The sequence below is a fragment of the Panthera pardus genome, unplaced genomic scaffold (genome assembly GCF_024362965.1).
Source record: "Panthera pardus isolate Hobbes unplaced genomic scaffold, ASM2436296v1 HiC_scaffold_20, whole genome shotgun sequence".
In the NCBI taxonomy this organism is placed as follows: Eukaryota; Metazoa; Chordata; class Mammalia; order Carnivora; family Felidae; genus Panthera; species Panthera pardus.
This window is the reverse complement of record NW_026526766.1, coordinates 72,231,855-72,246,564: the sequence shown is the minus strand read 5'-3', so window position 1 is coordinate 72,246,564 and position 14,710 is coordinate 72,231,855. Positions and strand designations below refer to the sequence as shown.

At 40.5% G+C, this 14,710-nt stretch overlaps 1 protein-coding gene and 1 long non-coding RNA gene across 2 annotated transcripts in view; one reads left to right on the top strand and one right to left on the bottom strand.

Annotated features, from left to right (window-relative positions):
• HSDL2 (hydroxysteroid dehydrogenase like 2) overlaps window positions 1-10,299 on the bottom strand; it is a 69,475-nt gene extending 59,176 nt beyond the window's left edge. The window contains exon 1 of the mRNA XM_019454178.2: window positions 10,156-10,299. Coding sequence (XP_019309723.2) covers window positions 10,156-10,172 — 17 coding nt within the window. The 5' untranslated portion in view covers window positions 10,173-10,299. The remainder of the gene's footprint in view (window positions 1-10,155) is intronic.
• Window positions 10,300-10,475: 176 nt separating this feature from the next.
• Window positions 10,476-12,106, top strand: LOC128778633 (uncharacterized). The gene is made up of 2 exons (XR_008424314.1): window positions 10,476-10,953; window positions 11,343-12,106. It is a non-coding gene; the product is annotated as an uncharacterized LOC128778633 (long non-coding RNA).
• The last annotated feature ends 2,604 nt before the right edge of the window (window positions 12,107-14,710 follow it).

Here is a 14,710-nt window from a genome sequence, read left to right as displayed (position 1 = left end):
TTATTTTTGAGAGACAGAGAACAAGTGAGGGAGGGGCAGAGAGAGAGGGAGACACAGAATTTGTAGCAGGCTCCAGGCTCTGAGCTGTCAGCACAGAGCCCAACGCGGGCCTCCAACTCATGAACTGTGAGATCGAGACCCAAGCTGAAGTCAGACGCCTAACCGACTGAGCCACCCAGGCAACACGAGTGTCTGACTCTTGATTTCAGCTCAAGTCATGATCCACAGGTCGTGGGATCAAGCCCCACATTCGGCTCCATGCTGAGCGTGCAGCTTGCCTAAAATTCTCTCTCTTGCCCTCTGCCCCTCTCCCCCACTCATGCTCTCTCTCTTTCTCTCTGAAAAAAATTTTAATAAAATAAAATAAATAAAAGGAAATAAAGTCAGGGAATAGGGAGGAAAACCACTCCCCTGTTTATTTTCTAAATGCATATAAAAAGCTTGCCTAAGGAGAAGGATGAAGAGAATACAGTGGAAGTGACAATGACAAAGAGAAAAGGGGACAGTACCCAAAGATTAGCAAGTTTGTTAACAATGTTAACATGTTTTGAACATGGGAAGGGTTTTAATATCATGAATAACCAGTTTGGTAAGAAAGAAGCGGGGTGGAGAAGAGGGGAAGAGACAGAGGTGGTGACTATTTTTAGTGAAATACAGCAAACATACAAAAAGCACATAAACTAATGTATATAAAGAACAAAATAATATGAATTGCAAGAAAGAGAAATAGAATATTACCAATACTCCAGAAGCCACTGGTCTACTCCTCTAATTCTATCCTCCTCCTTTCTTTCCTACCCCACAAAGTAACAACTACTTTACATAGGATTACTTATTCCTGTTTTTTATCATTTCTAATACCAACATAAATGTGTCTAAGCCATGAGCCAAATCCAACCCTCCACCTGTTTGTGCATAGTCCTAAAGCTAAAAACAGTTTTTACAGACGAACGTTCTACCATCAATTTGATGATAGCGAACACTAACTTTAAACCTCAATGAAGCCAAACATTACCTCCCTGCTGTGGATTGAATTGTATCTACCTAAGTGAATGTTAAAGTCCTAACCTCTAGTACCCCAGAATGTGAACTTATTTGGAAACAGGATTGTTGCAGATGTAATTAGTTAAGATGAGGTCATATTGGGGGCATCTAGGTGGCTCAGTCGGTTGAGCATCTCAGCTCAGGTCATGATCTCATGGTTCGTGGGTTTGAGCCCTGCATCAGGATCTCTGCTGTCAGTAGAGCCCACTTTGGATCCTCTGTCCCCCCCCCCTCTCTCTCTGCCCTTTCCCCACTGGTTCTATCTCAAAATAAGTAAACTTAAAAAAAAAACAAAAAAAGATGAGGTCATATTGGAGTAGGGTGGGCCCTTAATCAGGTCACAATCTTGCTGTTTGTGGGTTCCAGACTCAAATCAGGCTCCACAAGGACAGTGCAGAGCCTGCTTAGGATATTCTCTCTCTCTCTCTCTCTCTCTCTCTCTCAGCCCTTGCCCTGCTTGTGCTCTCTTTCTTTCAAAATAAATAAACTTTAAAAAAAAAAAAAGAAGAAGAAGAATGTATTTTTTCCTTCCCTTTGAGTCTGGATTAGCTTTATGGCTTTTTCTGAGCAACAGAATATGACGGAAGTGATATCTGAGATTCCCAACCCCACACTGTAAGATAGCTGGCAGCTTTCACTGTCTCTCTCTTGGTAGCCAGATGCCATGATGCAGAGGGACAGATTACCAAACGATGACAGGCCAAATCCTGGAGGGTGAGAGTCCATCTACGATGTTTCAGGCCCAGCCAAGGACTCAGCTACATACAACCATATAAATGACCTCAACTTATACTATGCAGAACAGAAGAACCCAGTTAACCCAAGCACTGTGGATTAAAAAAAAAAAAAAAAAAAAAATCACTGTTGTTTTAAACCATTATGTTTTAGAGTCACTGGTTATATAGCAATGGGTAACTGAAATCCACATTGAAGTTCAGCTTTCCCAAATAATGCTAAACACCTTTCCAAAGAGGTTAATACTCCTACTAGCAGCAATATATGCAGCAATGTATGAAAGTTCCCATAAAAGTTCCCATATCTTCCAAGCCTTAATGTCAGACATTCAAAATTTCTGCCAATTTGGTAGACATGAAATGGTACCTCAGTGTTTTTATTTATTTACTTATTTTATTTATTTATTTATTTATTTATTTATTTATTTATTTATTTTTAGAGAAAGAGAACATGTGAGTGGGGAAGAAGGGCAGAGGGAGAGAGAGAGAGACTCTGAAGTGGGCTCCACTTAACTGAAGCATGGAGCCTGACACAGGGCTTGATTCCAGGACACTGGGAACATGATCTGAGCCAAAATCAAGAGTCAAATGCTCAACCAACTGAGCCATCCATGCACCCCTCCCTGTGGTGTTGTTGTTTTATTTTTTCTTTATTTTCGTTGTTGCTGTTGTTTTTAAATGTTTATTTATTTTTGAGAGAGAGCACACAAGCAGGGGAGGCGCACAGAGAGAGGGAGAGAGAGAATCCCAAGCAGGCTCCATGCCCAGTGCAGAGCTCTATGCAGGGCTTGCTCTCAGGACTGTGAGATCATGGATCAAGCCGAAATCAAGACATTCAACTGACTGAGCCACCCAGGCACCCCCTCTCAGTGTTTTGTTTTGTTTTTAAATGTTTATTTATTTTGAGAGAGCAAAACAGAGGCAGGGAGGGACAGCATAAGCAGGGGAGGGGCAGAGAGAGAGAATCCCAGGTAGGCTTCCCACTATAGCATGGAGGCAGACTAAGGGCTTAATCTCACAAACTGTAAGATCATGACCTGAGCTGACCTGCAACCAAGAGTAAGATGCTTAACGGACTGAGCCACCCAGGTGCCCGGACAGCACTGTCTTAATTGCAATAGCTTTATCAGTCTTGATAACTGATAAGGCAAATATTTTCAGTTTGTTCTTCCTCAAGAGTTTCCTGGCTATCTTTGGATCTTTGCTTTCCTACATATTGTTTTAGAATCAGCTTATCTAACTGTGTAAGCAAATCAGTTGGGATTTTGATAAGAAATTTTATTGAACCTATAATTCAATTGGAAAGAACTATATGACCCTGAGTGCTCCAATCAATGAACATGATATTGTTCTCTACTTCACACAATGCTTATCTATACTTACTGGTAATATTAATTTTGATCATCCAATCATTGTGTTACTAGATATCTCCATTATTAATTACTATTCTTTCCCTTGCAACTAATCAATAATCCAGGCAAAAACACTTAAAGACCACTATAAAATTTTTATTATGAAATTTTCAAGCAAGTCTTAAATACTGTAAGATCTCATGTTTAACAATGCATCAATTATCAAAATTTTGAAAGTGATTATCAGGAAGCAAATCTCAGAGGTCATATAATTTCACCTATAAATGCTTTATAGTGTATCTCTTTTTACATAATATCATTATGACTAAGAAAATTTGTATATTTATTTTTTTGAGAGATAGAGATAGTGCGCGCACACTCACATGCCAGAAAAAGGGGGAGAGGAAGAGAGAATCTTTTTTTTTAAATAATTTTTTAATTTCTATTTTTTTGAGAGAGACAGAGTGCGAGTGGGGGAGGGGCAGAAGAGAGGGAGACACAGAATCTGAAGCAGGCTCCAAGCTCTGAGCTGTCAGCACAGATCCAGACGTGGGGCTCGAACCCACAAACCGTGAGATCATGACCTGATCTGAAGTCAGATGTTTAACTGACTAAACCATACAGGCGCCCCTTGGAAGATAATATTAAGCAGGTTCTATGCCCAGCATGGAGCCCAATGCGGGGCTTGATCTCATGACTGTGAGATCATGACCTGAGCTGAAATCAAGAGTCAGACACTTAACTGAGCCACCCAGGTGCCCCCATTATCACGACTAAGAAAATTAACAGTAATTCCTCAACATCATCTACTACTTATCCATTTTCAAAGTCATAACTATCTCAAAAATGTCTTTTTATAGTTGGTTTGATCAAATCAGGATCCTCTAAGGACCTCACACTGCATTTAATTGCTATAAGTTTCTTTTAGTCTGTAACAGCTCTCCTTCCATTTTATTTATGACATCTATTTGCTCAAGAATATAGATTATTTGTCCTGTGGTATACAGCCCATATCTTAGATTTGGGACTTCTGAGTTTTACTGCTAATGTACTGTATTACTTGCAGTTTTTGCTTTATGTAGATATGTGATTTTTTTCACTGACTTGTATCCTGAAAATTTGTTAAACTCTTATTAAATCTAATAACTTAGTTATATATTATTTTGGTTTTCTATATAATATCAACTGCAAATAATGACAGCATTGTTTCTTTCTCTCCAATCCAGAGACGTTTATTTCTTTTTCATGCCTTATTATTACTTTTTTTAATGTTTACTCATTTTGGGGGCGCCTGAGTGGCTCAGTTGGTTAAGTGACCGACTTCAGCTCAAGTCATGATCTTGCAGTTTGTGAGTTCAAGGTCTGCGTCGGGCTCTATGCCGACAGCTCAGAGCCTGGAGCCTACTTCAGATTCTGTGTCTCTCCCTCTCTCTACCCCTCCCCTGCTCATGCTCTGTGTCTCTCTGTCTCTCAATAATAAATGTTAAAAAAAATTTTTTTTTAATAAAAATTTTTTTTTCAATATTTATTTATTTTTGAGACAGAGAGAGACAGAGCATGAACGGGGGAGGGTCAGAGACAGAGAGAGACACAGAATCTGAAACAGGCTCCAGGCTCTGAGCTGTCAGCACAGAGCACGATGCGGGGCTTGAACTCACAGACCGCGAGATCATGACCTGAGCCGAAGTCGGACGCCCAACCGACTGAGCCATCCAGGTGCCCCTAATAAAAATTTTTTAAAAATGCTTACTCATTTTTGAGGAGAGGGAGAGCACACACGCAAGCAGAGGAAGGGGGAAAAGATAAAGGGAGACAGAGGATCCAAGCAGGCTCTGCACTGTCAGCCCAGAGCCCGATGCAGGGCTCAAACTCAGGAGAGTTCATAACCTGAGCCAAAGTGGGACACTTAACTGACTGAGCCATCCAGGCACCCCTCATGCCTTATTTATTTGAAGAACTGTTCCCAGATGGAAGGTCAGAAATGCAAGAAGACATTAAAACCAAAAAGATTAAAACAAACAAAACACACACACACAAAAAACCCCACAAAAACACTGGTAAATTAAGAACAGAAATCAATGAATGTATTTATAATAATTAGTAATAACATAAATAATAAATAATACTTGTATGGTTAAAGAATTAAAATGTATTGTTACAATAATGTAAGTTTAAAACAGAGTGATTAGAGTTTAAGTTTTGTAGATCCTTACAGTTTGAGGGAGTGGTAAAATTTTATTTACTTTAGAGATTTTAAGTTATTTACACGTTAAAATTTCTACATTAAGTGGCACCTGGGTGGCTCAGCTAGTTGAGCATCTGACTTTGGCTCAGGTCATCTCACCATTCATGAATTCAAACCCCCACATTGGCTCTCTGCTGTCAGCACAGAGCCTGCTTTGGATCCTCTGTCCCCTTCTTCCTCTGCTCCTCCCCTGCTCACACTCTCTCTTTCTCAAAAATAATAAATTTAAAAAAACATTAGGGGTGCCTGGGTGGCTCAGTCGGTTAAGCGTCCAACTTCGGCTCAGGTCATAATCTCGCAGTTTGTGGGTTCGAGCCCCGGGTCGGGTTCTGTGCTGACAGTGCGGAGCCTGGAGCCTGCTTCGGATTCTGTGTCTCCCTCTCTGACCCTCCCCTACTCGTGCTCTCTTTCTCTCTCTCAAAAACAAATAAACATTAAAATTTTTTTAAAAAAACATTAAAAAATTTATACATTAAATGTGATAAATAGAAATCCCAGACCTTGGGGCACCTGGGTGGCTCAGTCAGTTAAGTATCCAACTCTTGATTTTAGCTCAGGTCATCATCTCACAGTTTCGTGGGATGTAGGCCCACGTCGGGCTCTGCACTGATCCTGTGGAACTTGCTTGGGATTCTCTCTCTTTCTCTCTCTTTGCCCCTCCCCTGTTCACACTCTGTCTCTCTCAAAAGAAATAAACTTTAAAAAATTATAAAAAAGAAAAAAGAAATTCCAGACCTTGACAGTTTTGGGAGACAAGGATGGGATGCTGACACAGGTATGGCTTTCTACAAGAAAAAGGACAAGAGCGCCAGGAGCCAGCTTAGGGGATATGAAAAAAACCCCAGTAACACACTCTTGCCCAAGGCAAAGGGGGAGAGTAAGGATCTTCATCTGTTCTCTTAAGGAAGCAGACCAACTAGAGGAAGGTATATACTATAAGTTACAACAGTATTTGAATTATTGTACTAATATCTCTCTCCTCCAATAATAAATCTACTAAGTTCAAGTTCTCTTTGTATTTCTTTCTTTTGTTAGACCAAATCCCTCACAAGGTATACAAATTACTATGTTAAAAATTATTTCTTTTTCTCTGTATATTTGGGATAAATTTGATATATAGTTAACTTCCTTTGTTAATGTTTGCATTCCATTTTAGCTTATTTTCCCTCATCTTTAGTGAAGGATGTTGTAAAACACAGACATGGTTTAAAAGTTACAACCTTATAAATATGTACACTCAAATCTCTTACCTGTAGGTAACCAGCTTCAATTACTTCTGGCTTCTTATCCTTGTAGTTCTTTTTTCAAAATATGCAACTACACACATGTATGTATAAAAACACACTGTGTGTATGTGTGTGTAATTTTCCCTTTTTTATACAAAAGGTAGTATATACAGACTTTTTTTTTTTAATTTTTTAAATGTTTATTTTTGAGAGAGAGATAGAGCATGAGCTGGGGGAGGGGCAGAAAGAAAGGGAGACACAGAATCCGAAGCAGGCTCCAGGCTCTGAGCTGTCAGCACAGAGCACAATGTGGGGCTTGAACTCACAAACTGTGAGATCACCACCTGAGCTAAAGTCAGATGCTTAACCGACTGAGCCACCCAGGCTCCCACCATAGACTTTTTTTTTTTTTTGAGAGAGAGAGAGCTTGTGCATGCTAGTGGGGGAGGGGCAGAGAAAGGGAGGGAGAGGAAGAGAACACTAAGCAGGCTCTGCACTCTCAGCAGGGAGCCCAAAGCAGGGCTCAGGGCTGGAACTCACAAACCTAAGATCTCGGTCTGACCTGAAATCAACAATCAGATGCTTAACCAAATGACCCACCCAAGTGCAGGGGCACAGACTATTAAAGTGATTTTTTTAGTCTAAGTATTAACATGAAAATGTCTTAACTGTTGCTTTAAAAGCTTCATCCCTTTGCCTTTGGTCTAGCTGGACTGATTCCCAGTAGGATAAAGGACATTTTTCTCCTCACACTGAATCTAAACTTGTGAATGGCTAAAACTTGCTAACGTAGACTTAATCTACAACACAGTTTACCAAATTTCTCTGGTATCTCAAAATCAGAGTCAATGTGATGAAATTTTTATTAACAATTTTTAAAAAGAAAAACAATAACTTAAAAAAAACTATACAAGTTACTCTAAAGTTCATTTAGAAAAATAAACATCCAAGAATAACCAGGAAAATTCTGAAAAAAGAAAAAAATTCAAATGAGACAGAAACCACCCTTCCCAAATATTTAAACATTTTATAAAACTAGAGTAATTAAAATAGTTTGGTAATAGTGCATGAATAGACACACTAATGTAATAAAATAGAAAATCCAGAAACAGATCCTTATACATACAAGAATTCAATATATGATAGATGTGGAGTTTCTAACAGAAAAAAAGATTAGTCAGTCAATGGTACTGACTGTGCAGCCAGCCATCCGAACCAAAATGAAGTGGACTTTCTAACCCACTTCCTATGTCAAAATAGTAAACAAAATAGTATTTCACCTCAGGTGGATGAAAAATCTGAGTAAAAACGAAAGTAATACAAATAAAAATACTAGAAGAATACTTACCAATTCAAAAGAAAATCCTAGTTTAAGATGGCCTTATAGGTTGTCACGAAACCACAAAGCCTTAAAAGATTAACTCTGACTTAGTAAAAACATGTTTTTTCATGATAAACAAATAGTATAATCAAAATCAAGACACAGTGGAAAAAAATCCAAAAATATTTGTACCACATATAAATTTTTTTCAAATAGCACTCTCAGAGATCAATAAAACCTAATTGTGGGGGCACTTGGCTGGCTTAGTCAGAAGAGCCTGCAATTCTCAATCTCATGGTGGTGAGTTTGAGCCCCGTGTTGGGTGTAGAGATTACTAAAAAAAAAATAAAAACTACAAACAAACAAACAAACAAACAAACCTAACTGTGGAAGCCAGAAAAAGAAAAGACACACAGGTGGCTTTAAATCAGAATTTCTCATCTGCACTGCTAACATTTTGGACAAGGTTAAGTCTTTGTTGTAAAGGGCTATCCATCCTGTGCATTGCAGGATATTTACCAGCATTCCAGGACTCTAAAGATCCAACAGCGTGCACCCCCACGCATACACAATTAGGACAACCAAAATGTTCCCAGATATTGCCAAATGTCCTATGAGGGTCAAATTGGTAAAAAGATCCTCATCCTCGCTCGTGATGCAAAATTTAACTGTAACGAAGTGCCATTTTTTTTTTCAATTAGGTTTTTATGATGAAACATTTTGTTGTTTGCCAACATGTTGGATTAGAAAATTTCATTCATCCTTTTTACCTCTTTGGAGTGCTAAGGGTACCAGCCATCAAAGTATATCAGCCATATACTTTTTCATTCAGGAACTTCACTTCCAGGAATTTATTATATAGACACACTCAAATATGTGCAAACAGTGGATACAAGGATAATCATTGCAGCAAATATGCAGTAACAAAAACCTAGAAATGATCTGGTATTCAATGACAGGAGACTGGGTAAATAAATTATGGTACATCAATAGGATACCATGTAACTACCAAAAGAAAAAAATCCACATATACATACCTAAAATGTGTGTCCCAATACATATTATGTAAAAATGGCAAGGCCCAGAAGGGAGTTTGCTACTATTTTTAAAAGTGGTGTGTGTGTGTGTGTGTGTGTGTGTGTGTGTGTAAGGTGGTGTGCAAATGTTTATAAATGCATAGACTATCTCTGGAAACAAACCAGAGTAACTGGGGGACTGAATGTTAAAGATGAGAAAACACACTTTTTACCTTAACCATTAGAGCTGTTTAAGTCTTTTTGCCATGCGCCTGTATCTTTCAAGCAAATTACAAAATAGACATGTCACTCAGCTCAAGACACCTACACTTTACAAAAACAGACAACAGAATGGTGGTTGCCAGGGTCTGGAGAGAAAGAAGGAGTTGTTTAATGGGTATAGAGTTTGTGTTGCAAGTTGAAAAAGTTCTGGAGATTGGCTGCAGATAATGTGGATCTACCTAACACTACTGCACACTTAAAATTGTGGCTGCGTGGCTCAGTCCATTAAGCCTCCGACTTCAGCTCGGGTCCTGATCTCACAGTTTGTGAGTCCAAGCCCCACCTTGGGGTTTGTGCAAACAGCTCAGAACCTGGAGCCTGCTTCATGTTCGGTGCCTCCCTCTCTCTCTGCCCCTCCCCCACTTGCGTTTTCTCTCTCACTCTCTCTGAAAAATAACTATTTTTTAAAAACCGTTAAGATGGTAGATACTGTTATGTGTATTTTACCACAATGTTTAAAAAACTTAAGTGAACCGTCCCCCCCAAAAAGATACCCATACTTTAAGATTAGTTTGTTACTCATTTGAAAATCACTTTTTAAACACCCCATTATTATTTCATTATTCCAGAATTGAGCGTTCAGGAAAAGTGAAGACTCACTGGCGGTGCAGCGTTCTAGTGACCTTTCACCTAGAACTTGAAAGACCTCACAAGCCACGGAGAAACCCACGGTCGGGCCCGCCCCGCGAGTGGCGGGGTAACCCACTCTGGATCCTTTACATGTGAGAGAGATTTGTACGTGGCTGCCACCCCGAAGTACATAACTCCGGGTTACTCTCACGCATCACCGCAGATTCCATGAACACCGCGTCCAGCGCAGACCAGCACTCCAAGGAGCACCCTCCCACCCCTCGGAACCCAAGCCATCCACTCCAGCCTAGCCGCGCACCACGCCCCTTACCCGGTCTCCTCCCGCGGCGCCCCCATCCCCTTACCCGGTGTTGGGTAACATGACTTTCCTAGGGCAAAAGTGGTGGCGACAGCAATGGCACCAGCGGCAGAGAGCGGTGTGCGAGGGGCGGGCCTTCCCTCCTCATTTACGCCAATCCCCCGAGGCCCCACCCCGAGGCCTGCGGGGAACGGGCGCTTCAAGTACTCGCAGATCTCTGAGTGCGCCTGCGCACGCCGTGGGCCTCCTGGCTCTCGGAGCTAGTTTCCTCCTTCCCCGGCCTGGCCCCTGGAAACTAACTCTCTGCGCTAGCGTCGGGAAAGGCAACTCCACCCCACCTCACTCGCGGGGCTCTGCGGTGACAATCGGTCTCCCGTCGGCGTCAGCCGCTACGCACGCTTTTTCCGGCTCTGTGAAGGCCTCCTAGGCGCAGCGCTTCGTTCCTGCGCCGGTGGGGTGGCCGTTTTGAGTCGTGCACTAGGGACCTTCAAGGCTGGGGTGCGGCTTCTCCTCTGCAGACACTGAGCTGCGAGTACTTGGCTCTCCCTCTTCTCTCCCTCTATGACCCGAACCTGGGAGCCTGTCCAGCTGCATGCGCTCCGTCGAATTTCCCCTAGTAGGAACCAGTTTTCCTCGGCAGGTACTTTTCTGCCAGAAGCCGGCCAGCGTAGCATTTGGACTCTCCCATGGAATCTGGACTAAAGCCTGCCGACCTCACCCAGCTCTACATAGCCCTGTGATGAGCAGCAGCTTCTGAGTCAGAACTCTGCAGGAGTCTCGCGGAAGAATGCATATTTAGCTCTGGTCCCGTAGAAGGAACATCCAAACTCAGTGCTGGAAGAAGGTGAATTCTGGGATCTTGTATTGCCTTTTTTTACATATAAAGTTTTAATTTAAATTCCAGTTAACATACAGTGTATGTAATATTAGCTTCAAGTGTACAGTATGGTGATTCAACACTTCCATACAACTCCCAGTGCTCATCACAGCAAGTGCACTGCAGTATTGCTTTTGGTAGTATCTTTGGACATTAGTTAGCTACCCTAATGAACTAAAGACCAACATATTTTTAGGGAGACATGAAGAAATTTTATTTTGAAATGATACAACAGGGCGATGAGGTTGTTATCTGAGGACTAGTTAAACTAGCTTGGAGATGAGGTATGTACTCTACCATTTACTGCAAACCCTAAACGGCTCTATTCATGTATATCTCCTGCCTGCCTCCTATAGGTATTTGAATTGACGATCTATGATATTGTCCTTAGAGACAACAGAAGAATTTCTTTATTCAATAAATATCAGCATCTAGTGCATGCTGGTCACTGTCGAGATGCAGCAGGACAAAAAAGACAAGGTCAGCCTACGTGGGAGGAAAGAGGAGTGGCCAATGTGTTGTTTAGAATGTTGTAAATATTTGCTGTTTCAAAAAGAGTTGATAGGGACTGTTAGATGAGAAGCTTACTCTCCACTCAAGGAAGTGAAAAGACAACCTGTGGAATGGGAGAAAATATTTGCAATTCATATATCCAATAAAGTCTGGTAACCAGAATATATAAAGAACTCTTACAACTCAGCAACAAAAACATGAAAAACACAACTAAAAAGTGAACAAAGAATCTGAATAGATATTTCTTCAAAAAAAATATGCAAGTGGTCAGCAAGCATATGAAAAGATGTCCAACAACAATCGTTACTAGGGAAATGCAAATCCAAACTACAATGAGACTCCATTTTACATACACTAGGCTAGCTATAATAGAAAATATGGAAAATAACAAATGTTAGCCAGGAAGTGGAGAAAATGGAACTCTCTGGGCTCCTGGGTGGCTCAGTTGGTTAAGCGTCTGACTTAAGCTCAGGTCATGATCTCACGGTTTGGGAGTTTGAGCCCTGCATTGGCTGTGCACTGATAGGGTGTAGCCCGCTTGGAATTCTCTCTCTCTCCCCCACCCCCTCAAAATAAACAAATAAAAATAAATAAAGTGGAACTCTCATACGTGGTTGGTGAGAATGTGAAAAGGCACAAACCACTTTGGGAAACTGTTTTGCAGCTCCTTAAGTTACCACCTACTGGATATCCACATGCAAAAGAGCAGTTACACTTTTTGGGTACCTGGGTGGCTCAGTGGGTTAAGCATCAGACTCTTGGTTTCGGCTCAGGTTATGATCTCACAGTTCCTGGTTTCAGCTCAGGTGGTGATCTTCCTGAGTTCAAGCCCCACATCGGGGTCTGTTCAAACAGTGCAGAGCCGGGGCGCCTGGGTGGCTCAGTCGGTTAAGTGGCCGACTTTGGCCCAGGTCATGATCTCGCGGTCCGTGAGTTCGAGCCCCGCGTCGGGCTCTGTGCTGACAGCTCAGAGCCTGGAGCCTGTTTCAGATTCTGTGTCTCCCTCTCTCTGACCCTCCCCTGTTCATGCTTTGTCTCTCTCTGTCTCAAAAATAAATAAACGTTAATAAAAAAAAATTAAAAAAACAACAACAGTGCAGAGCCTGCTTGGGATTCTTTCTGTCTCCCTCTCTCTGCCCCTCCCTTGCTTGTGCTCTCTCACTCTCTCTCTCTCTAAAAAAAAAAAAAAAAAAAAAAAAAAAAAAAGAGCAATTCCACTTTGAGATTTATACCCAAAGAGAAAGAACCACCAGATGGCACTGTTATTTTAAAATTCAGAATTCTATAAAGCAAAATGTTAATTTATTAACAATATTATGGTATAATATAATCTGACTTGCATTAAGGCAAAAATAGCATGAAGAGCTACAGGGCTCCCATAAAGGGGAAATAGGATGTATAAATTTTAAATTCCTTAAAGAAAATACTTTGTATAATTAAAAAACAGGATGTGATATTCTAGGGGCTCCTGGGTGGCTCAGTTGGTTAAGCATCCGACTTCGGCTCAGATCACAGTCTCACAGTTCAAGAGTTTGAGCCCTGCATTGGGCTCTGTGCTGACAGCTCAGAGCCTGGAGCCTGCTAAGGATTCTGTGTCTCCCTCTCTGTGCTGCTCCCCCACTCATGCTCTGTCTCTCTCCGTTTCAAAAATAAACATAAAAAAAATTTTTTTAATAAAAAATAAACAGGATGTGATATCCTAATTCATCTTTTATTATTTAAATTAATTACTAATTAGTTACTTTTACCAACATTAAGAAGTAATTTTCAAACACATGGGAAGTTGAAAATGCATACTTAAATTGAAAAATTAAAAGACATGACACTGAGAACAACTTTAATCTTAAGTTATTGAGTAAGGACTCTTCTAACCCTATGTTGCATAAGAATATATATTTTTAAGTGTGTAATGCAGTAACATTCATGTTTGTTGGCCACATCCACATAAAGAAAGATATTTTCATCCAGATCCAGTAAACACAATTTTCTATTTTATTGAATCTATTATATTCTATCATATTAAGCAGATCATAACTTACTAAATTATTTTGATGACTCCAATGGATCATAACCTACTGTTTGGAAAACACAGTTTCAGTGTGTTATAATTTACCATTGTGATTTTTCAACTTGCCTTTTAAGATATTTAGCCTTCTCCAGTCAAATATAAAATTACTAATTAATGGTCAGAGGCCAAGAACACAATGCAGATGCTTTCAATGGCTTTGGAAGAGTCAGGGCTCTTGAAACTTTCCATTTCCTTCACCCACAGGACAGCTCACCCTGGTCCAGGTTAAACAGGGGAAGTCCCTGGGATTTTGAGGGTATGGCAGCTCCTCTGACAACGTACCAAATCTTCCCCCATTGGACCGGTAGAAGTAACTTCTGTTGCTCAAAGAATTATTACTAGTCGCTATTTTATTAGTAACTGTTGGATATTAACCTCAATGCTGTATTTTAATGTCTTTATCTTTCTGATGACTACACCAATCTAGAGAATGTGAAAATTTCCCTCTAATACCATCCTTCAGAGATAATCATTAACAGTTTGGCATGTTTCCTTTAAGACTTTGAAATTTTTATATAGGTTTTGATCATTTGTAAATCATAGGGGAGATTGTTTTGGAACCTGTTTTTGTTTTACTTAATATATCATAGACATCTTTACAAGCTTACAACTAACGGTTTACCTTGACTTTTTATTTTTTTTTTTTTTATTTTTTTTTTTATTTATTTTTGGGACAGAGAGAGACAGAGCATGAACGGGGGAGGGGCAGAGAGAGAGGGAGACACAGAATCGGAAACAGGCTCCAGGCTCTGAGCCATCAGCCCAGAGCCTGACGCGGGGCTCGAACTCACGGACCGCGAGATCGTGACCTGGCTGAAGTCGGACGCTTAACCGACTGCGCCACCCAGGCGCCCCAACCTTGACTTTTTAAAAAGAGGTACATAGTTTTCTTTTATATAAATATACTGAAATTAATTTTATCATTCTCATTTGTGATGGACATTTTGTCTCAACATCATCCCTGTTATAAACAGTCTTGCAATAAAAGCTTCTGTGCATGCATCATTGTGTACTGTTCACTTTTCCTTAGAATACAAAAATCAAAACTGTTTGTTCAATGGATATACATAACACCATTTAGCAAGGCTGTGCTAATATAGTCAACTCTTGAACAACACTGGTTTGAACTGTGGGAGTCCATTT